General features: G+C 45.6%; 2 protein-coding genes across 34 annotated transcripts in view; one reads left to right on the forward strand and one right to left on the reverse strand.

The window, feature by feature from the left end:
* ccdc88ab (coiled-coil domain containing 88Ab) overlaps positions 1-9,689 on the forward strand; it is a 65,251-nt gene extending 55,562 nt beyond the window's left edge. For 2 of the 6 annotated variants that reach the window (XM_076742586.1, XM_076742587.1), the window contains 6 exons: positions 591-668; positions 2,257-2,493; positions 2,647-2,700; positions 4,719-4,808; positions 5,193-5,458; positions 5,644-6,690. In XM_076742586.1, coding sequence (XP_076598701.1) covers positions 591-668; positions 2,257-2,493; positions 2,647-2,700; positions 4,719-4,808; positions 5,193-5,458; positions 5,644-6,552 — 1,634 coding nt within the window. In that variant the 3' untranslated portion in view covers positions 6,553-6,690. Of the gene's footprint in view, positions 1-590; positions 669-2,256; positions 2,494-2,646; positions 2,701-3,614; positions 3,702-4,718; positions 4,809-5,192; positions 5,459-5,643; positions 6,691-7,781; positions 7,888-8,587 lie in introns of those variants that run through there. The other 4 variants (XR_013077770.1, XR_013077771.1, XM_076742589.1 and 1 more) reach the window with 4 other exon arrangements.
* Positions 9,690-16,659: 6,970 nt separating this feature from the next.
* camk2g2 (calcium/calmodulin-dependent protein kinase (CaM kinase) II gamma 2) overlaps positions 16,660-26,059 on the reverse strand; it is a 59,294-nt gene continuing 49,894 nt past the window's right edge. For 8 of the 28 annotated variants that reach the window (XM_076742863.1, XM_076742852.1, XM_076742858.1 and 5 more), the window contains 6 exons: positions 23,745-23,789; positions 22,620-22,674; positions 18,719-18,794; positions 18,497-18,591; positions 18,167-18,418; positions 16,660-16,808 (listed from right to left, as the gene is read on the reverse strand). In XM_076742863.1, coding sequence (XP_076598978.1) covers positions 18,186-18,418; positions 18,497-18,591; positions 18,719-18,794; positions 22,620-22,674; positions 23,745-23,789 — 504 coding nt within the window. In that variant the 3' untranslated portion in view covers positions 16,660-16,808; positions 18,167-18,185. Of the gene's footprint in view, positions 16,809-18,166; positions 18,419-18,496; positions 18,592-18,718; positions 18,795-19,597; positions 19,724-22,619; positions 22,675-23,744; positions 23,790-26,059 lie in introns of all 28 variants that reach the window. The other 20 variants (XM_076742864.1, XM_076742853.1, XM_076742860.1 and 17 more) reach the window with 4 other exon arrangements.

Raw genomic sequence — 26,059 nt, forward strand, 5'->3', positions numbered from 1 at the left:
GTCCATTCAAAAAGCACTTTAACAAGTTCTTCATTTAAAAGATATAAAGGTGAAATGAAAGAGCATTTATTAACGATGCCAGTAAAAATTAGTGGACTGAACACAATCACCTGGGGGACATTAAAGAAATTAAAATGTACATAACCCTCTGAACACAAGCTTTACAATACAAAGCATCGGTTTGTTTTTGCACACATTTTCAGCTCCATTAACTTCCAGCATTGCTGATGTATTTCGAACAGTGTATCCATGAAGGGGGTGTGTCTTTGTTTAGGTTGAAATACCTTACACTTGATGATAAATCAGGATCTAAGCTTTGTGATGATATGATCCAGCTCTTCTAAGTCATGTATTGTAGTGGTCGTGTCTGTTGTGTTGTCTGTTGTCCAGTTGAGTGTCCAGGGGCTCAGCTCTCTCTCTGCATCTCTCCTCTGGCTCTCTTTGTAAAAACGTTAACCACATCCCTCTGTTCTGCCCTCCTTTTTTTCTTTTGTTTTCTTTTCCTCCACCTCCCTCGGGCTTGTTCTGTCGCTCTCTCTCCCCTGTCTGTCTGTCGGTCTGTCTGTCTGTCTCTGGCTGCGCTCTGACAGCTATAAAAAGGTTGCCTTTCATGAGGAACAGATCCAAGGACAAAGACAAGGCCAAGGCCATCTACCGGCGCTCCATGTGTAAGACCTCCGTTAGCCGCCACGCTAGCCTTCCTCCGCCTCCTCTCCCTCTCATCGTCACACTGGGAGAAACAAAGAAGGAACAGTCACTGATTTCAGGGTGGCTGCGGTGTGGGGGTGTGACAGTGTCAGTATGGCAGTTTCAGGTTTCAGTCACAGCTCTTAAACTGACTCCAGCCTGCAGTCATTCATTTGGAGTTGCTTTCCATTTAATATGAAGGAGATAGTTGGAGTATTTCACTGGTAATGTTATCAGTCTTAGCTGACGCCTGCACAAGATTTACCAAAGTTATCCCCATGCTGCGCCTGGTGACATCAGTGACTTGTCCTTATTTTTTCCCCCACCCCTCCGTCACCACCTCCGCCCTGCGTCTGCCGCCTCCTCTCCCCCCCGTAGAGTATCTACTCTTTGCTTTTATCAGCTTCTGTCATGTCACTTTGTTGTCACTATTAGCAGCTGAATGAATAACACAAACGTCACTAACTTTGTGCAAATGAAAATGAATGTGTAAAAAAATAATTTAGGTTTAAGCTCACAAAAAGCCAAATGGTTCAGTTTGAGTGTCACCTACCAAAGCTTATCTTTCACCTTACTGTGGGAGTCGCTATGCAACGGGCAACTTATGGGGCAGCTTTGTCATGTGCTCTGTGGTTTCATTTTGTTTGTGTATTTTGAATGAAAGGCTCTATGTGTGTGTGTGTGTGTGTGTGCGCGAGTGTGTGTATGAGCGTGAGAGAGTGGGAGAGACTGCAGGCTTGCCTTTCATGTGGTGTGTTTGCTTCCATCTTCGATTACAGCATGGCAAAAAAATATATATATATCACCAACCGCCTGATCGCCACCACTCGCACCCACCATGGAGGACTTGAAATGGGGCCTTTACTCTCTCTGTCTGTCCCTCCGTCTCTCTCTCTCTCTCTCTCTCTCTCTCTCTCTCTCTCTCTCTCTCTCTCTCTCCCTCTCTCTTCCTCTGTCAGCGTGCTGCATTTCAGATCTTATTCTGCTGACATGGACTTGCCTCGTTCTGATGCTGCCTCTGATCTTTTGTGCACAGCACTGCCGCTGCTGCTCGGGGCAGCTCTGCATGCCGTCGTGCTTCTCTGCCGTTGCATACAGCTCAGTAAACACAGTGCATAAAGACGGCGGCCTCTGAGGGTCACACCTGTCCCAAAAAGCATCTGCTTGAGATGGACCGGGTAGCAAAGGATGACAGAACATGCAGCTGCCATCTTTATGCACTTTGTATCTGTTTCAGTCTTTTTTAGATGCCTGCATGTGCCTCAAGTTCCAAAAGACTGGATTGGATTTGCTGAAAATGAATTTGTTATCGAATATTGAGGCAGAGCTAATTTTGCTTGAGCTTTAGCAACCTGTAGGACTTCTAAGATTCTTGCTTTCATCTGAGCCATTTTGTATCCCAAAGTTAAGGGGATGCAAAATCTAAGAAAAGAGTTTCTTAAGTAGATTTCTTTAAGTTATTCTTGCCACAAAATCGGGGCAATGACTTGAGGTGAGATGAGATGTGATAGGATGTAGAATTCTATAATGTCCCTGTCCTCATTGTCATCCCTCCGTCTGTTCATTCAGCCATGAACGACCTGCTGCAGAACATGGCGGTGGCAGGCGGTCCGGGGGCTCAGTGGGCGGGCAGCATCGAGAACCTCGATGGCGCTGAGAGCGGAGACGCCGGCATGACGGGCAGCGGCAGGCGCGGCGGGCAGCGCATGAAGGAGCTCGCTCTTTCCACCAACGCCATCGACTGTGCCGCCCTCACCCTGCCCACCGCGGGGCACAGAAGGGCCAAGCTCCGGCTTCAGGTCAAAGGTGAGGATGCTCGTTTTGTTTGTGTGAGGGGCGGCCTTAAAGACCACATCTAGTAGGCTGGACTCATTGAAGTGAAGATTCATATGAAGGTGGTGAAGTTCAGTCAGATCAGAGTGAAAAAATGCAGCATCGCTCTCTTCTGTGTCTCAACAGATAATGCCTCCTGTGAGGATGTTGCTGGCTCCTTAGATGACCCTAAGAGTCAAGGTAAGACATTAAATCAAATAAAAGGCAATAAAAAGAAAAAGCGTGCGTGATTGCAGCAGCATCTCAGCACCAGCCGGCAATCTGAAGGCTTTTCAAATGAGAAACCACTGAATAGTCCTCCAAAAGCAGGTCATGGCCGCCGCAGCCCCACTGCTAATCTTTGGGCTGCCTTCCTGCACTTTGATTAATCCTGATCTACAGTTGGAAAAGCAATTTTAGTGGATAGCAAAAAAAAAAAAAAAAGAGAGAGAGAGTCTATTGAAAGTAGGATTGACACTAATTCAGGCTTTAGGACATTTTCCAGGACAATTAATCTGTGACCAGGCAACTATTCATCAGTTCTGTGCCACTCTAATGTAGATGACCCAGTTGTTAAACAGGCACCAAACTACTGACACACATTCCTGGCACCTAAGATAGGTTGACACCGTGTTGCCATCAGTTTTGTCTGTTATGCACTATATAACCACACCAAACTCTCTACTACCTGACATCAGAACCTGTCCATTGTCACAGGTCATTCATCTGCTTCCCCCAGTGTAACATTAGTGTCCAGCCTGGATCCTACTTAGCTGATGAGTTCCCAGAATGCACTCATAAAATCCAATACAGTGTTGTGAGACCCATTTCCCAGTATGCCCCCGTAATGGCTGGAGGAAGCTGGCATCCACTCACACACAGGACGTTGCTCTTAATGTATCGGGCCATCTTGCAGAGATGTTATTGATTTTTCAAACAACTTTTAATGGCCTCTACAACATTTCCTCAATTACAGTTCATGTTTCTGTCTGCATTTCGAACTATTAAGAGATATTAAACTTTGCTTGTTTTGGACCGGGGGCGACTAATGAGCAGTGTGATGTGTCACAACTATGTTGTGTTGAGTGTTTATGTGTGTGTGTGTGTTTTATCAGGCCTGCAGGTGTATAGCAGTGCTCTGGCTCTGTGTCCTTCTCCTGTTGAGCTGAGCGTTATGTGCAGAGTACCCTGTAACATCTGTAGTAAGTGACCACTACTCGGCACTGAACCCCCCTCTGGGCTGGTTTCCTAGACATAATAAGAACGACAGTCAGTGATGTTACTGCTCATTTTAAATTCTAATTTGGTGTCACCCATGTCCTGAAAACCAGTTTGAAATGATTTCACGGTCCCTGGTTTTCCAGCTGAAACTGTCCCTGTAAACACAGTCAAGTGCAAGGTCACATTGTCACCACCCCTTTTCCTTTCTTGCTTCTTAATTCCTCCTGCTCAGGTTCACACAGAGCACAAAGGCTTCCCGTTTCTGCTTTTGGTAACACTTTATATGAAGGTACACACATTCAGGTGCTTAGAAGCATGCATATTAGTAGAATACTGGCTTTTTATTAGTTGCGATAAAGAATATTAAGGCCTTATTCTGGGGTTGTTATGGATTAAGGTTAGTTTATAAAGATAATTTATCAGCAGTAATTACTGTCGCAGGTTATTGAGAGAAAATTCTTTAAATTCTGTAAATATGGTCACACAGAATAAGGCTTTAATAAGTGCTTTATAATAACTACAGTAATAAAGAGCCAAAATGCTGCTATGGTTCAGGCTGATAAGCAGCTAGTTAATGATGAACATGTGTACCTTAATGTAAAGTGTTCCCCTTCTTCACTGATTTACTCACTCACTCTCTTGTCCTGTGTCGCTCGGTATTGTCTCTGTCGGTTCCCCTTTTCTCGGCTCGTGTTCAGGCGTCCCGGCCTCTCCGTCAGTGGTTGCTTTGTTTATTGACTGGACATATTGTGGCTGCGGCCTGGCACCGAGCCACCCCTCCTGCCCCTCTGCCTGGCATGTGCCATCTGCTGCCCCAGCAGGAGGCGTTCTGTCGAGCAGTTAGCGCACACCTACACGTTACTCTGTTAGTGCATGTTAGTGTAGATACATGTTATGTGTGTATATATGTATATATCCTAACTGTGTGTGTGTGTGTGTGTGTGTTTGTGTGTGTGTGTGTGTGTGTGTGTGTATCTTCCCTCTTGTCCCTTACCCAGCCTCCAGACCCACCAGTCTCCATAGCAACAGGACCACCATTAGTAATAGTAACAATAACTCCCACCTCACTTCTCCTCTGGAGGGCAAAGGTATGCTCCTCCTCCCCCCACCCCTACCCCCCCCTTTCTCCTCCCGCTCTCAACTAACGACCCTCGTCCTCCTCCTTTGCTCCCTTTCTTTTTCTTTCATGTCTTTACTCAAACCTACTTCAGTGTGTCCTGAGTTTGTTTTAATCTCAGTTTTACACGGCGTCCTAACTTTTTTTGGAATCTGTGTGGTAATAAATCCGAATGGGTGACAGGTGCACTTACACCGCATTTTGCTTTTAAATGACCTGATTTATTGTATTTTGTGAAAATGCTGGCAGTGTAGGAGGATAGTGGTTTATGAATACGAATGCAGCTCAGAGCGGTCAATGATAAAGATCATTGATTACTTCCCCGCGCTCTAAACGCTGCCTCCCCCTCCCACAGGCGCGTTGAACGGCAGCCTCAGCCGGCCTCACAGTGAGAGCAGCGGAGAGTTCAGCCTGAGCTTGGACCAGGAGGTGTGGTCCAGCAGCGGCAGCAGCCCCGTCACGCAGCCCACCTCCTCGCGCTCCTCCCACCAGAGCCCCCTGCAGCTGCGCAGGTCCCTAGACCCGTCTGCCGCCGCAGGCAGCCCCGGCCAGGCCCAGACCAGGAGCAGCGAGGTGCTCTCCCTGCAGCAGTTCCTGGATGAGGGCATCGATCCTGCAGAGGTGAGGCCCCTGACTCATGGTGTCGCTGTTATTATTTTGTTAGTTTGTCAGTTAAAACCTGCAGCTGAAGAACATCATGTCTTAACGGGAATAAAACTGAAATATTTAGTTGTGATCATGCTGGACTGTCAGATGGTTTTAAGTCTCCTGAACTCGATACTGATGGTTTGCTCGGTCTTCTGCAGTCTGGCAGTCAGGAGAACCTCACTGTGGACTCCCCTCGCCTCTCCACCTCTTCTGAGCACGTGCAGAAAGAACGCACCTCCACAAAGGGCCGTGGCATATTGCGCTCCTCCAGCGGGAAAGCGGCGCCGGCCAGCTCCGATCGCCCGCCGAGATCCGCCGGACAGCCGGGTCGCCCCACCCTGCGTAAGGCGGAGAGCACCCGCGTGAGGGGCTCCGTCCCGGTCCGCTCCAGTCTGTCCTCGCAGGGCAAAGCCACGTCTGTCTCCGAGCGCCTGGACTCCGCCTCCTCCACGCTGCCCCGGGCCAGCAGCGTCATCTCCACCGCCGAGGGCACCACGCGGCGCACCAGCATCCACGACCTGCTGTCAAAGGACAACCGGCAGCCAGTGTCCGTCGACGCTGCTCCACCCGTCACCTCCACCAAGGCTGGGGTACGCTCCCAGCCTACACCCAGTGAGTACCACCCCAACAGCACCAACCTAAAGGGACCCCTTACCACCACCACCAACCCCTTGCCCAAGTCAGCCAGCTTACCCTGCCATAGCTCGGAGGATCCCGACCTCTCCACCCTCGAGTCTTTCCTCGGCCCTTCCTTCACTGTAGAGTCCGTGTTCATGGACTCCATCTTTAGTGAGTCGGCGAGCAAAAACCTCCCCTTCCTGTCTCTAAACCCCACCCTAGTCAGCAACATCAGCGGGCCCCCTATTACAAATAAAACGCACCCTCCTCCAGTCCCGAACCACACTGCTGCCCAAAACCAGGCCCCTCACAGCCAACCAAACGGCCAGATGAGATCCGGGCCGGCCAATCTGAAAGAGGGCGCCGATCCGAGTGGTGTCAATAATTCTGACCAATCACTGAGCGCAGAGGACAGCCAGTCTCTGTGGTATGAGTACGGGTGTGTGTGATTGACAGGGAGGCTCTGGCTTGCTGATCTTTTGTACCTGACTTGACTCAAAGAGGGGAGGATGATGGGATGGATAAGCGACGAATCCTCCTCCTCTGCATGTGTTTGTCAGAGCTCTGTCTCTCCGTGTGCTGGATCTGTTTCATGCTTTTCTGTTTGCCGCGGTGCTCATCGGTGAATCTCTGTTCTGTCTCATTATTATATTTTTTCTGCCTTGTTCTTTTCTCTGAGGTGGGATTTTGATGAATGTTCTTCCGTCCAGCGTTCGACACGTTTCTGTTTCCTCATCAAATCCGTTTCACTCGCTAACACCACACTATTATCTGCAGTTTACGCATCACATTCAAAGCTCTGTTTCCGTTATAGAGAGCAAAGCATTGTGGGACAGAGCTCGTATTAATTTCTTCATCGTAAATCCAAATGGAAAACGTTCATTGTGTCAGATAATAGATTCACTTTCCACTTCCTGTTTGTTCTGATGTTCGGGGGTGTGGGGGATGTCTTCTTCACTGCCTTTAACTCAGTTGCATCATCCACTAAATTGCACGGCTTCGCTCATTTTGATCGCTGTGATCAAAATGTCACCATGTTTATCTTCTTTTTGTTTGTTTTTTTGTTGTTTGTTCTGGTGTGGACTGTTTGATTTTTGTACCTTGGACACCTTTTCTGTATTTTCTTTTGCATATGTATTAACGGGGGTGTTTATCTGGTGACCTCTTGGGCTGGTGAGAAAACGATGAGGCTTCATTCCCAAAACGAGGGTCACAGGTGGTCGAGTGTAAGTTGGCAGTGAGGGCAGACTGATTATTAGATTTTAGTTTTAGGCAGCTGTAGGTGGAGTTACTGAAACAGGAAGTCAAAGCAGGAAGTTGAGAAGAGTTTTCAGTGGTTTGTTTTGGGAATGAAGTTTCTTTTGGTGTTTGGAAGCTTTGATATATTCACCCCGACGCACCGCAACTTATTGAAGGATAATATTAGATTATATATTTCAGGCTGACAAGATCTTGTACAGATTGTTGTGATCATTAAGTTATAATCAAAGACGAGCACCGCTTCACGTGCCGATGCTAGTCGCACCCTATTTATTTCTGCTTTTGTTCTCTGTTCTTGCCGTTTTGAAGTTGCTTTCTTGTATTTATCTTGATCTGCAGCACGTGCAGGTGTGAAGTCAATGAAAATGTTCTCGTCACTGCTTCCAGGTGTAACATAAACGTTGCCTTTGTCCTACAGATGTGGAGGGCAGAAAGTCAAAAAGCAGGAGCGGGGAGCCGCAGCAAAGCTGCTAAACCCCGCCCCCACCACCCTCGTCTGTCTGCTACCATGCTGTGAGCGCGTGGTGAGTGCGTGCTGCTCGAGCGGGGGGAATGGGGCGGGGGGGGTTCAGTCTTGTCTCCATGGGAACGTGGTGTAACAGATGTCGTCCATCCTGCCGTGCTCTTGCTTCCCCTGCTCCTCTAAGCCCGACCCCCCCCCCCCTCACTGTCCTGTTTGTGGGCCCCCCCCCCCCCCCCCGTCCCTGTGGTGCCACACGCCTGTTCACAGAGCCTGACGGGACCCTGGTCTGCATGGCATATGGGCCTCGTTGCTCTGAGTGGACGAACACTTTGCCTGTTTGTGTGTCCAAATCCCCCAACGAGAGGAGTTCCACGACTCCAGCACCTCGCCGCATCCCTCCACCGTGGCGCCCCTCGTGTTGTCGGTGAAGGTGACCGCTGAGTGTTTCCTGCTGGTGTTGAAAAAAAAAAAAAAAGGCCCTTTGCTGTTGTCAGGCTGGTTGTTGCTGCATGGCTTCGGTGTAGCGCTTAAATCCTTCCCCCTTCTTGTTCCCTTTACAGTGCATGTAGATCCAGGCTGGCTGCTTCCCTCTGTCTCCCCTCACAGTTCACTGTCCACTGCTGCCGTTTCTGACTTTTAACCTTCTCTGTTCTCTCTTTTGTTGAACTTTCTGTGTGTTTCTTTCTCTTTTGTTTCTCTCGACTTTCTAATCCGTCTCTTTTCTTACTCTTTCCACTCGTCTTTGCTTGCCTGGGACTCAGAGAGAAAGGTGGCCTTGGAGCTGTGTGTCTGAAGCTCAGCAGAGTCAGTCTGCTCAGACCGTCTGCAGTGAGAAAAGATTGTATATCCCAGTTTTTCCCTTTTCATGTTTTTGTTTTTTGTTTTTAAACCCAGGACACTCCAGTAGAGAAAAGTGGCTTCCTTCTCTGTTTTGTTTTTCTTCCTTGAATCAAGGAAACAACAGAAAAATAGTAGAAAATGTTGTGGTGAAGTTTTTCTTTTTTTTCTTTTTTTTTTTCTATAAAGACTAAAGCTGTGGCAGATCGCACTGCCTCGTGTCCTTCAGTGTGACCGACTGCTCGATGTGCACTAGTCTCAGATTAAAGTGCCAATGTTCACACAGTGGCCGAAAGGGCGCTCTTAAACCGGACTGATGACTCCACTTTGGATCTGGACCTCCTTCTGCCCGACGCCATGACCGTTAAAGAAACGGGCAGCGTGCACACGCAGAGACAAAACATTTTCAACGCATGTCAGCACCAAACATTTTCGACTCAACCTGCCATCAGACTGAACAATCACAATCTGCATGGAGCAATCAATCAGCCAATCACCCCACTTCCTTTAACCAATCAAAGAGGAGGACCGTGTCCAGTGGGGATTTGACTTGCCAGGATGCCAAATGGACTTGGACAGGAAGCCATGACAGCTGTGTGATTGGTGTCTGTCACCTGCCAATCATGAGTGGAGGTTGTGTGATTGGAGAGAGAGACGTTAATGATGGGAGTGTTCCAGGTCACCTATATGACAGCAGGCGGCCATCGCAGACCCCCTGAAACAAAGCCCACACGCCGCTCATCTTAGCTTAAATCACCGCTGAGCTCATTTATCGCTTCTCATCCTGCTCTGAGAGGAAACAGTGAAAGCACACTCGCAGTTCATTAACATGAAGTCACAGCGTTTTGGGTCTGAGAGGGTGCTCTTTATCTGACTGGAGTATAGGTGACCTGCAGTCCGCCCAGTTCAAACAGAACGTGTGCAGGTTGCTGTGTAGGACGTGATGGTGACAGTGAGACCCAGTGTTTTCCTCCTTTTCCACTTTTACATAAATCCATTTGATGTAATTAAAATTCATCAAGACTACCGTGTGCTCTGGTCGTGTTTTATGTCTGAACCTGCAGATCCACATGTTCATTTTCAGGAACAGGGCAGAAGTTCCTCGTGTTAAAAGGGGTTCGGGTGAGGAACCTGCATGTTGGTGGAAGAGCACTGTGGGAAATGTAGAATCTCCTTTCAGTTTCGTCTTTACTGCGTCAACCATTTTAGCCCCTGAGCTTTAATCGTTTAACGCACATAATGCTTCTCATTTTAACAGCCTTACAAGAAATCCTACTTTGTTTGGACGGATGTTGATTGAGCTCTGTGGTCGTTTTCAAGGCTTCGAAATGTTAAATTATATGAAAGTGTTTCTGTAGTTTGGTCCTCTCATGTATAAAAAAGCGGCTAAGCTTTAGCCTTGCACTCGTGTAACATTCGCACTCATGATGGACAGTTAAATGAAATGATCATAATTGATGCAGCAGAACCAGAGATACAGTCCTCTTCTTGTCCTAACCTGGTGCCTACATTACCCACAATGCTACACTATCACTGACAGGTCCATCAGAGATTTGGGTATGCACGTTAATAGCAGCTAATGTAGCCTAGCTGAGCCTCATGCAGGGATGAGGAGGGGGCCCACAGAGGTCTGCTAACCTCTTTGTGACTCCACAACCCAGATTTGAATTTATTTTCCATTTTCAGACTTCAGTAACTCCCAAAGATCTGTAAGCAGACTTTGATGTGTAAAAAAAAAAAAAAAAGTGGACTTCCCCTTTAAGAATTTCACATAAAGTACTTTCACGTCTTATTTCAGGTTGTTTTTTTTTTGTTGTTGTTGTTGTTTTTGCTGAACATTTTTGCAGAACTGATTGAGTCAAAGCGACGCTCCTCTCTTGAAAAGAGGGCAGATGTTGATTGAGGCCTTCCTGCTCAGCCATGATTCACTCGCAGGTGTTTCCACTTACCGTGGCTGATTGTCAGGACTGTGTGAGTGTTCACAGACCGACAGCTCCTCTCTCTGTGGACAGTTTGTAGTTATATCTTCAGCACTCTTTGTAGTACAGGGTGTTTGATTTCTAGCATCGCTTTGCCAAACTTTAAACTGAGCAGAAGTCAAATCCAGAATAAGTGAGAACACCTGTGAAGGTTTGCAGGGCTGCAGACAAAAGATTGACAAAGTGCAGAAACCTGAAAGGAGCCCAAAAAACCCCTATTTGACCATGAAACCATCATCTCTACACACCACGTCCATGATGGCGAGAATCCACAGGGAACAGCACGTCCAGCCTGAGTGATGGAGGAACGACGTCACCGTGATTCACAGGTATGAAAACACTCACACGGCCTCACCTGGGAGCCGAAGCTTAATGGAAAGGTTCACTTTGAGTCTGTCAGAAATCAGTCACACGCTCGCATCGTTTTAGTTTTTTTGCTTGCTGTTAAAAGACTCCAAGCATGTTTGTGATAGAGATGTTAAACAAACTCATCCGCTCCAAAGTAAAAGCCTTTTCACACAGAAAACTAAGAGGAAATTCTGCACTTAAAGGTGTTTTGCAGACTCACACACACAGCACTGGATGGAGTCATTTAAATGCCGGTTTCAACAGGAGGAGAGTTTAAAGCAAAACCTGTTTGACTTTCAAGACTCAAGAATCTCCTTCACGCAGTTTTACGCCTCAAAGTTTCACTGCATGCTTGAAAAGACGCAACTCGCCCTGAAAGATCTGAGCAGCTCAGCTTTGGGGTGATTTCTTTGGTCTTTGGCGCCCCCTACAGGCGACTGTCAGTACTACAGTTAGAAAAGCGGTTAAAAATCACAGAAAAGCATCAAATTTAATGCTTTTCACGGCATTTCAGTGTCGGATGTATTCTTTAAAGATCTTAAAACTTTTAATTAGAATTTCCTGATAGTTATTTATTGCTTCATATTATACATCTGGAAGTTAATGAATAAAAACACTGAATATCATCCAGCTACATACATACAGCTGCAGGTATAGTGAGAGCTGTCCTATAAAAAAACAACCGTCATCAATAATCCGATCAATATGAGATTTTGATAGCTGCACACACCACACGACACGAGTTTTTTAAGCTTCAACATGACAGACACCGCTACCGAAATGCTTTTTATTGCATCCTCTCTCATTTTCCAATAATAACACAGCGATGAAGAACAAGCATCCAAACAAACACGTGATCGTTTTGATGTATGATGTTTATTAACTGTATGGTCATGCAAAAAATCCAGCATCCAATTGAAACTCAGAGTATAGACACATGTAGCCCCTTTTTAGTATAAGGTTACAATGCAATAAATTTACATACAAGCTAAGGCTTTTGCTAATCTTTTATGCATTTTAATGTGAGATAACTTGATTTCGGTATCTCAGATGGAGCCATTTCATAACCTCGAGGATGCAAGTAACATAGAGTTCCATTTCTTCATCAAGTAAACAGTGAAAAATTACCAGAAAGTAGACATGCATATTTCTTCCATTTGTAAAACTGCATATATAGTGTTGCTGTTTGTGGTTTTTAATGATCCCTTTCCAACTCTGAAGCATTTCAAGGATCTTTTCTTCCCCTCAGTTCAGCCGGGTACTGTTTTAATCTAACATATATTAAACATCTGTACAAGTATTTGGCAAATGTTTAATATATGGTAGGTTTTTTTTTGTAGTTTTACACACATTTGCATTTTTAAAACATAAATTTATATGAAGCAAACCAACAGACACTGAGCTACTTAACCTACCGCGAGTGATCTTTCTCTTGTAGGTCATTGGTGCGATCAGCCCAAAGTTATTCTGTATAAAGTTACATTTATATTTGGTCCTTTATACAACAGTGAGACTCAAAGGTCGATACCCTGTCATGTTAAAATTCACTCTGTCACAATAAATCTCACTGACACTTCAGCAGAAGCAGGGAGGTCACTCTGTGGTACATCTATGGAAGCACAGATGGGCCATTTAATCTGAATTTTATACACAAATGAAGGCCTAATTGTGACTTTACTGCTTAAAGTTAATGTTTAGATACCACTGAATTTAAAGCACTGAAATATTTCACCGTCTGCTGAAACCATCTTCTCAATTTCCATAGTTTGAATTGATCTGTTTTACATTTTAAAAAGTTTTTGGTTCACAGATTCATATAATTTAACTGTCCACTACAAATTAAACAGCTTGGAAGTTACTCCATCAAGTTTCAAGCATTTTTGTCAATCACATGATAAAGGAAAAACAAATACTACTACTACTACTAATAATAATAATAATAATAATAATAATAATGTTTTTGTAATTGTACAGTTTGAAATTTACCTTCTGGGAATTAAAACCACATAAGTTCATGCAGATGTTTTTATTTAAATGTAATAAATTCAGTGGTATTTAAAAATCTAATTTTGGCCTTTCTTTGCCTCCATACAATTTCACAATGAGACTCAGCTGGGTTTCGGTGTGCAGACCCTGTGTAGAAATATGTGCCTTTTGCTGCCATGTCTGCTGTGCAGAACAGGGAATACTGCAGACTATGAACTGTGCTGCTTTTAAAGGGTCAGTTCATCCAAAATACAACAACGTTTGTCTCACTCACCTCTAACATGATCTATGCACGCAGAGAGCTTTGATTTAATGTGCGAGTTAGACTTAAAAATGCAACATCTCTGCAGAAACGTCTGTTCCTCTGAACACTTTTCACTGGAAATACTTTCTACCAATAACATGTTCACAGTTAACTCTGTGGATTATTCAGGCCAACACTTTGTGGAAAGAGATGCTGCATTTCTTCAGTGTATGAGAAATGAAACGTGTTTCATTTAATAAAGGTGGAGGCAGAAACCTCAAGGACACCTCAACACCTGGAGAACAGAACCAAAACCCTCTGCATGGATCGACAGCAGTGAGTGATTCTTGACGTTGTTGTCTGTTTTTGCATAAATCTGATTGAGAGTAAATATGATTGAATAAATTAGGAAAGGAACAATCAAAGAGGAGTCATGGTGGTGGTTATCTTTACAACAGTGGCTCCTAACGTGGGGTCACGAGGTAAATCTGAGGGGTCACGAGTGACTGAAGAGTAAAAACTGCACCGTTAACATCTGTGTTTCTTCTTCACTGCCTTTAATGGAGCACTGCTACGCTTCTCTGCATGTTGTCTCCATCAGTAGATCAGTGGAATAATGTCCATCTGTGTAAGACATTACTCCACAGTGCTGCTACTGGTCAAGACCTCCACAGGGGACCTCTGACAGGACAGGAAAGAAAAAATCTTGGCTCCTTTTTTTCGTGAAATTTGCTGTCATTTAACCTCTTCAGGCCTGTAAAGATGATCCAAATCAAACAAAGTGAGAAGAGAAGAGCTGATCACAGCCTCATCTCCTGGACTCAAGGTTGGGAATCACTGTTGTACATCAAACTGTATAAAAGCCAAATGTCTGAGTGGACTCACTGCACCAGCTGCCTATTCTGAAGACTTGTTTACTTGCGGTATCAGGAAAAGCACAGGTGTGACTGGTGAAAGTAAGCCTCTGTTCCATTAAGGGCTCAGAGAGCACCACAAAGACCTGAATGATGCAGCCTGTGTTAAAGTCATCGTTCACACTTGAGCTTTTCCTGCACCAACATGTCAAAATGTCTGCTGTGAGCTCAGCTTCATATCAATCGATCAAAAATGCAAATTTGACTCCAGCTGTTCAAACCGACTTTGCAGCTGGCTGTTGTTTTTTTTTTGTTTTTTTTTGGAAACCCTGTAAAGTGTGACTGCATCTTCTGAGCGTCCTCATGACTGTGTGGAAACACACACGATGGCGGAAAAGCGTCGTCAGATCGGTGGCATCAACAGACAACTGGGCCCGAGCCCACAGCACAGACAGAGCTACTGACAACATCACATCATAGATTCAGTACTGGTTTACAACGAGCCGTCATCACGGTGCAGAGGGTGTGAGGCGGGGTGGGGTGGGGGGGGGCACAGTTTTCATGGCATGTCAGATATGTCACAGCACTCAGAGAGAAGCACAGTGGTGGATACAGCAGGGCGGGCGGGGGTCTCACGTGTGATTCACGACGTTTTCGCTGCACCGTGCGGGCGCGTGATGATCTGAAGCATCGTCGCACTCAGCTTTGAGGCGAGCGCGTGTTAACGGTGGAGCGCAGAGACGCGGCACGCGGCACCCCTCCGCCGGTACTACGTCACACAAAGTCCCTACGACAGTGAAAGAAACAGCTGCGGAGTTCAAACACTGACACTCAGATATGTTTTGTCCTCTTCAAAGGTTCAAATCTCTGATCTCGTGTGCTTATACGTTGCGGATTCCAATAATCAGCCATCGATCAGCGCGTGAGGGGACAGTAAAAAAGTGTGGCGGCGGTCCCAGCCTCCATTCATTTCTTTTTTTTAAACTTCTGGCTAAAACTGATAAAAATATCAACATCAAAACACTAACAGCTACAACATTTACAACAGAAACTGTGACAAAAAGGGACCAAACCATTGATTGCCATCAGCGAAGGTCCCGCAGCCCTCGAGCCCGCATAGCCCTCTTCCCATAATGCCTTAGTTTGTCCAATCCCTTTTTAACATGCTTTTTATAGTGACTTCACACAGAAGTACAGCAAGCCAAGACGGACAACATACACATTTTTAAAGAACACAATCAGAACAAGAGACAGGCATAAGGGTGACATCATCATCATCATCATCATCATCACATGGTGTGGTGCTATAAGACAGTGATGGGGCTGGTTAGCGAGGGTCGCGACGGATGCGGAGAGTCTAAGAGGAATGATGGAAGTGGAGGAGCAGAGGTAGGGCGGAGGGAAGGGTTTTGGCGAGCGTCACCTGAAGTTGCAGAAAGCTTCGCTCCCTCAGAGGAGCGAACGCAACAGCATCGAGTCTTAAGTGTCTGTGCAAAAACAGTACAGGCCAGTGGACAGTTCAGAGGATTCATGCTTCACGGCAAAACACACGAACGGGTTCAAGGAAACTTCACAGGTTGGCGTGAGAAGAGTGTGTCTTTCGGGTTAGGTCGTTCAGAGATGCGAGGAGCTTTAGGCTGTGACTGATGGCGCCTCCTGGTGTTCGAGTCCAAACACTGCAGGGCGGACAGATGGAGACCTTCTGCAACTTCAGGATGAGCTGGACGATGTCTAAAGCTCAGGAGAGGCTCAGCCCGTAAAGGCTGGAGCACAGGGGCCTTGAGTGTGTGTGTAAGTGTGTGTGTCGTATTTACACCTCATGACCTCCCAGCCGAGAAACAAAAAGCACCCGCTCTCACGCTGAACTCCCTGCACCCTGAAACAGAACCAGGCTTCCCCTTTTCGCCTATATAAATATCTATTTATACACTATTAAATAAAATCCCCTTTTGATTAAAAATGATCCTTTTTTTTTTCAACACAAAATACTTTAAAATACATCATTCAAGAGATAAAAACCAACAGCTTAATAACACATGATACAAAAAGACAAAATAAAAAGAAGGGTCCCTTCAGAAACGCCTGAACTCCTTAAAAACATCGTGCACAGATGCTCAAACCTGACACGTAAAACAGGTGTTAACGTCTGATATTAAGTAGATATTAGTTCCCATAGACCTCACCACAGACACCGGGTCACCGGAAAACAATCAAAACTTCTATTAAAGTCGACGTCCTGCCGCTCTCTCGAGACAAAACAAAGGAGAAATCGCTTTTTTTCTACTCGCCGCCGCGTTCACGATGTGTGTGAAGTGTACATGTTTCTCTGTTTATATATATCTTTTAACATGTTAATACTTTTCCAGACAGCAGACAAAACAAAGACGGGGAAATAAAGGCCATGGGAGAAAAGGGACCAGGACGGCATCACCCTGTGTCGCCACCAGAAGCATGCACCATCTGCAAGACAGGGGCCGACATCAGCCGGGCCCCACCCTCATCTAGATAGGGTTGGACTGGATTGGTGTTGGTCGGTCATTCAGTCAAGCTTTTGAAATATGATTTTTTTTTTGGTTTTTTTGCAGTTTTTTTTTTTTTTTTTTAATTTATTATGTATTTTCCCCACTTTTTGTGTTTTTACAACTTTCCAAGCAGCCTCTTCCCGGCCAGGATCCAGGCACCAATCCGACCACGGAGGATAAATGCTCCAAACAGCTTTAGAGTTCAGGCAAAGCTGGAGAAGGAAGGACACGACGGTTAGTGTGCACAAAGAAACCCTGCCTTCAGCCTGCTGGTATCCAGTCGTGCAGAGGTGTTATCTGTATTTGAGTCTGGAGGACGGTCTGTGGATTTTGCCGTGTAATGAGACAACAGGCCTCTTTTTAGTCGTCTTATCCTGAAGATGACTTTTAGTGAGTCAAATTACTATAAAAGGTCATTCAGCTCTATTTTTCAGTTACAAAAAGGTCACAGAGGAGTAAAAAGGAACTGCAGGCGCTGCTGTTGGAGCTCGGCAGATAAAAACATGATGACCGGAGCAGATAGAAGTGGCAGACGGTATCAAGAATAAAGAGGGAAAGGTTCGACATGAATGATGCCAAAAAGCGTCTCATTAAAGCAAAGCGGTCCAGAGGATGTCGTGTCATGAATGAACTTCCATTCAGCTGCATTCTGTTGAGGTGGAGGCAGAAATCTCTCAGCCTCAGCAGAGAAAAGCTGAACTACCTGCACGGCTGGATACCAAACATGTGCATCAAGAAATCTGACTGAAATGATCCAGAGTTAGATCAATTTAATGTCTGTTATGTATGAACAGAAACCAGGATGTGCTTAGCTTAGCTTAGCATAAAGACTGTAAGCAGAGGGAAACAGTTAGCCTGGCTCTGTTGGCTCAAAAAGTACAGAGTACAGATTAAACCTGAGGTGTGTTTGAAGGTATCAGCAGGTGTGTTTTTTCACCTGACAGAGCCAGGCTAGCTGTTTCCCCTCACCTCCAGTCTTTACGCTAAGCTAAGCTAAGCTACTCACATCCTGACTCAAGCTCCATATTTAATGCACAGACGTAAGAGTGGTATCAAACTTTTCATCTAAGTCTCAGAGATAAAGCAAAGGAGTGTGTGTTGAAAATGTTGAACTATTCCTTTAAAGTAACAGCAAATTAATAAGAATAGTCTACAGCCATCAGTGTGTTTGTCTTTTACAAGTGTAAATGCTTCACACTGGTTTGAAATGATGAAGCTGAAGTAAAGATAATAAAATCATGAAATATCATGTTTGTGGGAAATTTGTCCATTTCATTACAGACTGACAGCGTTCACTGTCAGTGTCTGCAGTGAACTTGAGATGTTTGCTGCCTCAGTTTGAAGTTACTCAGATGAGTTCTGGGACAGAGACTGGCCCACCTGAGAGGGAGGAGGGGGAGACTGACAGCCTCAAGGCTTTAAGCTGCACACTGTGGCTTTAAAATAAAACTGTAGAATATCCAAAAAACTGAGCAAAGAGCTTCTACAGTCCACCATAATGCCTGCCTGCAGCGTGACGCTATCACTGCGCCCTCCAGACTGTCAGAACAGTGTGGTGTTAGCGCTTTACCTGGGCCTGGGTTGTCGGTTCACTGCAGGGGTGCAGCCGGTGCTCCTGAGCAGTGGAAGTGCACATTGAGCCATTTGGCATCGCGGCGATGCCACACACGCGTCTCCTCCGACTGGCAGGAGCGCGGCCGGCCCTGGCTGTCCATGTACTGCGTCAGGCGGATGTAGGCGATGCAGGCGGCGTCCTCGCCGATCAGATGGACGTGGGGGTTGAGGATGGTGGTGTGCACGGGCTTGCTGTTTTTACTCAGCACTGTGGGGATGGAAATGTGCAGCTCAGCACAATTTGAGGACTGAAGACTCAGAAATATGTAAAAAAGGAGCCACTTACAGTTCTCAAAGTAGAACTTGTGAAAGTCCATCCCCTCCACCAGGTTTCCCAGAGCCTCTGGCTCAAAGGAAGTCAGTCCAGGGTCACAGATTCTCCTGTCAGAAGAAAACACAACAATGAATTAAGTGTCTTTGTGTTAAGTGACAAAATGTTTTCAACAAGGCAAAAAACTGCCTAAAACCACAAAGAGGTTCAGCGTTTAAGCTGCATCAGCAAACGTACGTATAAGCCTCGAAATCCCCGTTGTTGATGGCTTCAATCAGCTGCTCCGTCATCTTTATTATCTCCTGTTTACGAGCTGAAGAGAGAGAGGGAGGGAGGAGGAAGACAACCAGAGGAGGTTAAAGACCGTCAGAAATCATTTAGAAGTTGAACGTGTAAAGAACACTCCTCATGCTCCCCCTGGACAAACACACCATGCTGCCCGCTCTCCATGTTACTCACTGAAAATCACATTCAAATAATAACTTATATCAGAATCATCAGACCTTTCGGGGGTATTAGTTTACATCATTCTCTTCAGTAAACTCTCTCAAACTAATTGCTCATGGAAACACAAACAGGACACTGGTGGATTTTCAGCTGCTGACTTCCTGCTGCAGGCAGGAATCAGGTTGAGATAAGTAATAAATTCAAGATATCACAGCTCCAAACAAATGGCTGAGAATCCATTAAGACACAACAAATACAAAACACAAACTAAGACAACCTGTCTCAACTCCAAAAGTCTTTCACTGTGCACACACACAAACCCACAACAACACAATCCACTGCAATGTGTTCCTGAACAAACCCAACGAAGCCAAACAAGTACACAAGTACAGGAACAGTCCAGAAATGTTCATCTGGGAAACACAACAGCAGAAAGGTCCAAAGTGCATGCAAACACACTGAGCATCAGATCAAACCAGCAGAGAGGAACGCACACTGAAGCTGATTTGTTCACTTTTGAACTAACATGCAGCTGCTGAGCCAGAAAAGCCGGCTAGCAAATCCTCCACGCCTGCATGTTGCTGTTCATAAAGTCAGCTTAGTTCACCAAGTCCAAACCTTCTGCCATCAAGTGGCACAGAGACGGTGCTCAACCTGCCTGGCACTTACTCTGCTGCAGTTTGCTGCTGCTGCCTGCGGGGGGCGACAGAGCGGACTCAGGTTCTGGACGGGAGCTCTGAGCTGGACTGGTCTGAGGGACACTGGGGCTGACAGCAGCGTCCTGCAGGGGACGAGCTGCAGGCGGGTGCAGTCATCCCAGGACAGTGAAGTTATGTTTAGCAAAGCGGAGAAGCCATAAAACTATCTGAATCTGAAGCCGTGATGGCAGGAAATGAGACTCCAGACACTCAGCTGGAGATCTGAAACAGCAGCTTGCAGTCAGGCCTGAGCGCCAGTAGATGGCAGCACAGGAGGGGAACAAGTGCAGTGAGTTGGCGGGAAGAGAAGAGGTGAGGCTTTATCTGGAGGTGGTGTTCAGTTTGTCGGAGAGGAAAGGTCAGGACAGAGGTTGAATCAGGTAAACTTCTGCTGACTTACAGGAGGGCGGAGGGCAGTGAGGAGAGAGGGTCTGCGTCTGTTCCTCAACAGTGCTGCACTGGCTTAACCCTGCGCTGTCTGTGTCGGCCACTGCCCCCGACGCAAGACAGACACACAAACACAGACAGACGCACACTCACAGGGAGTCTGAGAGGACGTTTCAAGTCGATCTGTCAACCATTCTTCAATTCATCGATTGGTTAGTCAGTAAAACAGCAAAGAATGTTCAAAAACACTACAACTGACCATGAATTGATTTGTGGACTGACAATCCAAATCTGCTGACTGACAAGATGCAGGAACAAATTTTAACAATTAAATGAAAGTAAAAATTTGCTAGAACCAGCATTTAAAATGTGGAGATTTGCTGCTTTTCTTAGTTATTTTTGATAGTAAACAGCCAAATGTGACAGAGGAAAGCAGTAAATCATCACATCTGAGAAGATTTGAGGTCTGATTTTGGCGCCAAATGAGCCAAAATCATCGAAATGGTTGCTTTTTCATCCATCAACCACTGACTGAACTGTTTCGACGCTCCAGCCTCGTATTGTAAATCCCTTATCACAACACACCGGCAGCTGACTCCGACAGCAGACAGGAAGAAACAGATAACCTGGACGAGCCAAACCTCTCAGCTCACTTCTGCTCCAAAGTGAAAAACCTTTAAGAGGCTTTATGGACGAGCATCGAGGCCACGTGGAGATCAGCAGCCTGTCGCACTGGCTCCGTTCAAACCGAGCTGAGTTTGAAAGCAGCATGGGCTGGAAACAGGTTTACGAAAGAGTCGAGATATGACTATAAGTTTACATCCCCCCACCACCACCATCACGAATGCCTTTATCAGAACTCTGCGACACCAGTCGACCCGGCCGCTTTCATAGTGGACAAAAAACCACGAACCCCTACTAACATCTGGTTTTTGGCTCCAGTGGAAAAGGGTAGAATCAGCATTCGTTCCTGGGTCAAATGACTCTGCAGCAGTCATACATATTTCTCGCCACACAAATTTTTGCACCTTTTCTGGCGAGTTGTTGCGTAAAAACCAAACTCCAAATGCTCAAACATTGCTCAGTTGGAGTCCAGTTTCAAAAAGAGACAAACTGCTCGTCTGGCAATAATCGCCTACTTTGAGCAGGTTTCCCCTGTGCTTAAAACAAAAAAGTCATTATCCTAGTGTGAATTTAATGTCAAAGTGAGGACCAGATGATCAGCTGGTGCAACAGGCTGCAGAGCTGTGGCATGTAGCTGCACAATGTGACATTCTGCTTACTCTCCTCTTCACTTCAGCGTGCCAGCCTGCGCTTCATCTCAGACACGTTTCCCTCTGTCGACTTCACTCTGATTTTGTACACGGAGGAGCTGATGCATCCTCGCACTGTTTGAGTTTGTATTTCAGAGCAGACGAGAGAGATTACATTACGTTCATTTAGCGGATGCTTTCATCCAAAGCAAGTTAAAATAAATGCATTACATCCGAGAGAGAGAGGCAGAAAACAGGAAGAACGGCCTCTCGATTGCATGTCGGTGATGATCCACCATAATATCGAGTGCTGGTAAGCCTACAGAAAGCTGCCTTAAGTAACTGGATTAACTCTTTTCTGGAAAGCTGCAGGAAGCTCTGTCCTACTTCATTCACCTGAAAACATTAAAGGGTCATTCCCCAGCTGAAGACGACTAATTAAAGGCTTAAGCGGTGTGTGACGCTGACATGCACACACTCACGCACACCAGCAGGTGAATGCTCGCAGGTGGCTTTACGTTAAACACCTTCAGCATCGGGCTGTTTGATGGACGATATTTCGGCCACTTAGAGGCAGATAAACTCCACAACAAGCTGAGAAACACACGCCTCTGCTGGCAATATTCATTTTCTATGAATCGGCTGAATATTTTCAGCTCCCAAGGTGATGCCTTCAAATGTCTTGCTCTGTCTGGACAGTCAAAAACCGAACAAAACTCCGGACACTATCACAGAAAAACAACAAAAAAAGTGATTTTCTGTGATTTTGCCTATAACTGCTTAAAAGCACCATCAATTTGCACGACTGAGCTTAAAATTCTCTGAAAATGGATTAACGATGAGATGAAATTATCATGCACAGAACAAAATGTGCACATCTTTTCAGTGGAAAAGCTCTATCCAATGAACTGACATGTCACTCCTGCAAAACCAGACGATTTCAGACAACTTCACAGAAAGAGGACAAAGCATCTGCGACCCGCCGTTTGCTTTCAAAGCTCTCTTAATAACCACTTCACCACCACGTCATCAGTTTGCACGAGAGATGTAAACGCAGACAACAGCACGAGGAGATATCAGCGGCGTCATCAGTCTCCATACAAGCAACCGTTCACGATGCTTTTTGTCTTTCCTGAGATGCTCAAAGCGACCCGTCAGTGGATCTCCAAGCCTCCACTACCCTGACTGGAGCTGAGCTGACAGCTCTGCCCGGCAGACGTTCACTCCCTCAAATATAAAGTGAAGAGACAGTTATTGTAACATTTCTCTGTCCGAGCTGGAGTCTAACAGAGCGACAAAACCTGGACAAGATATAAAGTGAGCATGCAGAGTAGGTGAAAGTTGGACAAGTACCTTTCCTACCTTTCATCTCCTCCTCTTCTGTGTTATTACAGCTCTCTGTGGAGCCCTGTCAGACAGAAAGGAGGGACAAAAAGAGGAGAAACGAGGAGCAGGAGAGAGGGAGAGGTAGAGCAAAGAGGGAGAAAAGAGAATAGCAAGACATTTTTTTTTTTTTTTTTAAATGTGTAAGTGAGACCAGGTAGGGAAGCTCTGGACAGACAGACAACCTGACGGACGGACGGATGGACGAGTGGACGACTCCCTCCCAGGAGCACAAACCAGCCAGGGCAGCAGCGCAGAGTGCCACACATATCAGAGCTACAAAGTGTGTGAGCTATCTGAAATCATGTGGCTAAACCTAACAGGAAGGAGCGTGTTTGTGCGTGTTAGTGTGCGACTGCTCCTCAAGAGGAAGCAGCGAAGTCTGAGTGAGAGATGTGTTAATGTAAAGACAATCGTGTAGCAGCATTTGAATATCTAGTGATGCTATTCTGCAAGCTTGTACACCAACATAAGAGCGCGAGCAGCAAGACAGACTGTGCCTATTGTAGTCTTTGAAGATACAGATGTCAGTGTGCATGTGCGGCTCTAAAGGTGGTACATGCAGGATTTTCTCTTTCATATAACTTTGAAATGATCTGTGTGGATCCTGAAGGTTAGCACCAGAATGATCACACACTTTCACTTTCAAACTTTCTATGTCTGTCTATTTTAAAGTCTTTTAAATTAAATACTAACTGTTATCCTAATTCATTTGTTTCCTGGATGGGCAGTAGCCTAAAATTTCAATCAGGTCCCACCCACAGTGCAGCAACAACAGCCCTGATTGGCCAGCTGTCACGTGTTGGACCAGGCTGATTAGAGCTCAAGCATTAATTCATCATTTTACATTTATCCACTGATTATAGTAAAACACTGAAACTCTGCTGTGGCTCCATAATGGTGCACCTTCATTACAGGTGTGAGCTGCACTGATCCACAACCTGATTTGGGGGTTCAAAGGATTCAACTCTCTGGTGAAATCCCTTCTGGTAATCAGGAAGAGAAACACAGTATATTCAGAGAAAATCCTCCATGAGTTACCTGTTAGTGTTAGTAGTGGCTGGGGGCTCGTGGTGTGACTGAAGAGGGGCTTACCTTGGTGCCGTCAGCTGGGTTGTGTACAACAGTTGTCTGGGCTTCCTGGGGGGAGGTAGGAGACACTTTACCATGCAGGGAGGGGATGGGATGGAGGGGGCGGGGGGTTACCAGGGAAGACGCCAGGGAATACCAACTTATTCCATGGCGACAAACATACGAAACACACACGTGTGCACACCAAAACACAGCACAGGAGCTACAGTACAGAGGCCGTGGAGCGTTGACGGCGGTCGAATAGATGACTGTAGATGCAGAGGCGCTCCCCATTCACCAGCACTGTGGCCTACAGGGTCTCTCTACAGTCTCCAAGATGCATGAAAACAGCCACGAACAAACACTCAGAGCAGCTAAACACACATCCAGGGCCGTGACTGAGGAGGAGGAGTGACTGCATGTGCATGGAAGTGTGAGTGTTACGCCACGTTCAAGTGACCTGAAAGTTAGCGTATAATTTTAGAAATGAAGGTGGCTTCAGTATCCATCTGGAAAGTTGGATATTACAGCTCTGAAACATCCAACGTGGTGCTAAATAATTACATAAGTATCTGAAAAGCAAACGAACGCTGATGCATTCATGAACTCGGGTAGCAACCGCTCCAGAGACAGAGAACTTTGGAGTCTGGACTCATTTATGATGTTATATTTACTTAACCTGCATTCATGTGGTGTCAGAATATTCAGAAAAATGATTTCCAGACTGCACCTGAATGCAGCATTATGCTGACTTGTTTTAGCAAAAAAAAAAAACCTTCATAAGAGCACAACAAATTATAATAAGAGAATAAGTGATCATTGTCGAGTCTGATGAAGGCCTGTTTACCAAAATGCATCAGAGTAATACAGAAAACTGTAAACTGAAGCCACAGTTTTAAGTGTTTTCGAAGCACTGCCGCCTCAGTTCATAAGCTTTTGCAAAGCACCCGGTTCATTTAGAGGACACACATGTGGCTTGAAGTGAATGTCAACACTGATGCTTATTATTAATGCTTATAAAAAAAGTCATTGTGAAGAATCGGAAATTTTGTTCTGGCAAAAAAACAAGATTCTCAAATGTTTGATGAACTGAAAACCACCCTGAGCTGTCTGATGCCATGAACATTTCTGAGTTGTGACCATGTGAATCTTTCCCATCATGGGGTGAACGCTGCATCGTGCCGGGTGACTGTGTTTGTTTGTGTAACCGCTCCTCATCCTCAACCTTGACCCTGTCACAGAAACATTCAGCACAAAGCAATTCAAAAGCTCCAACTTGTTTGGAAAACAAACCCACAGTATGCTGGTTTAGTCAGTGAGTCACACACTCAGGCTCCTGATCCTGATCAACACTGGACCCGACATCCAGGAACTACAACCATAGAACATGCAGCCCCTTCGGTAGCATATTATTATGGGGAATTTCCAGGTTTTTAAGTGTTTTGGGGGCATTTTAAGCCTTTGTTACAGGACACTGCGGTTCCTGGCCTTAGCCCCTTAGCTATGAGGATGCCGGATTATTATATTATATTATTATTCTATTATGAGAAGATCGATACCACTCTCACATCTGTGCGTTGAATTTGAAGCCACAGTCAGCAGCCAGTTAGCTTAGCTTAGCAGAAAGGCTGAGGACTGGAGGAAACATCTATCCTGGCTTTGTCCAGAGATAACAAAATAAACATACCAGCAGCTCTAAAGCTCACTTATTAACACCTTGTGTCCTGTTTCTTCAAACCACACAGAAACTGATGTATAAAAATGACACATTTTGGTCAAATGGGGCGTTTTTTGTCAGACTAGCTGGGAGCAGTGACTTCCTGACAACATTGTGAGTCTCCAGTGTGTCAATTAGCATGCTTAGAGGTGCTGCTAGGTGGATTCTGTTCCCTTTGGCTAGTTAAATCAAAGATTACGTAGCTAAGTGCTGGAACAATTTGTTGCCAGGCTAGCTGTTTCCCTCTGCTTCCAGTCTTAATGCTAAGCTAAGCTAATCACCTCCCAACTGGATTAACAGTCATCCAACCATTTTTATAGATTTAAGAAGTAAATTCTGTATGTAGCTGTATGAACATGATTTTGATTTAAATATCAGAGTTCAGTAAAAGGTTTGGTTTTCTTTAAGTTGAGATTTTCTTGCTTTATTCAAGCCTTATTGCTCCTTAGGTATATGAAAGCAGGGGCTGCATCCTCGTACACTTATGATTTCTCTGTCACCCACTAACTCCAGCTCCTGTTTTACCCAGAAGTCCTCAGCATTTAAAACTCCCATATTGTGTCCGCCTTGTGATGGAGCAGAAGTTCAACCCTGCTTTCCAAGAAATCGCCATAACCCTGTT

Source organism: Chaetodon auriga, chromosome 11, assembly GCF_051107435.1.
Source record: "Chaetodon auriga isolate fChaAug3 chromosome 11, fChaAug3.hap1, whole genome shotgun sequence".
NCBI classification, from domain to species: Eukaryota; Metazoa; Chordata; class Actinopteri; order Chaetodontiformes; family Chaetodontidae; genus Chaetodon; species Chaetodon auriga.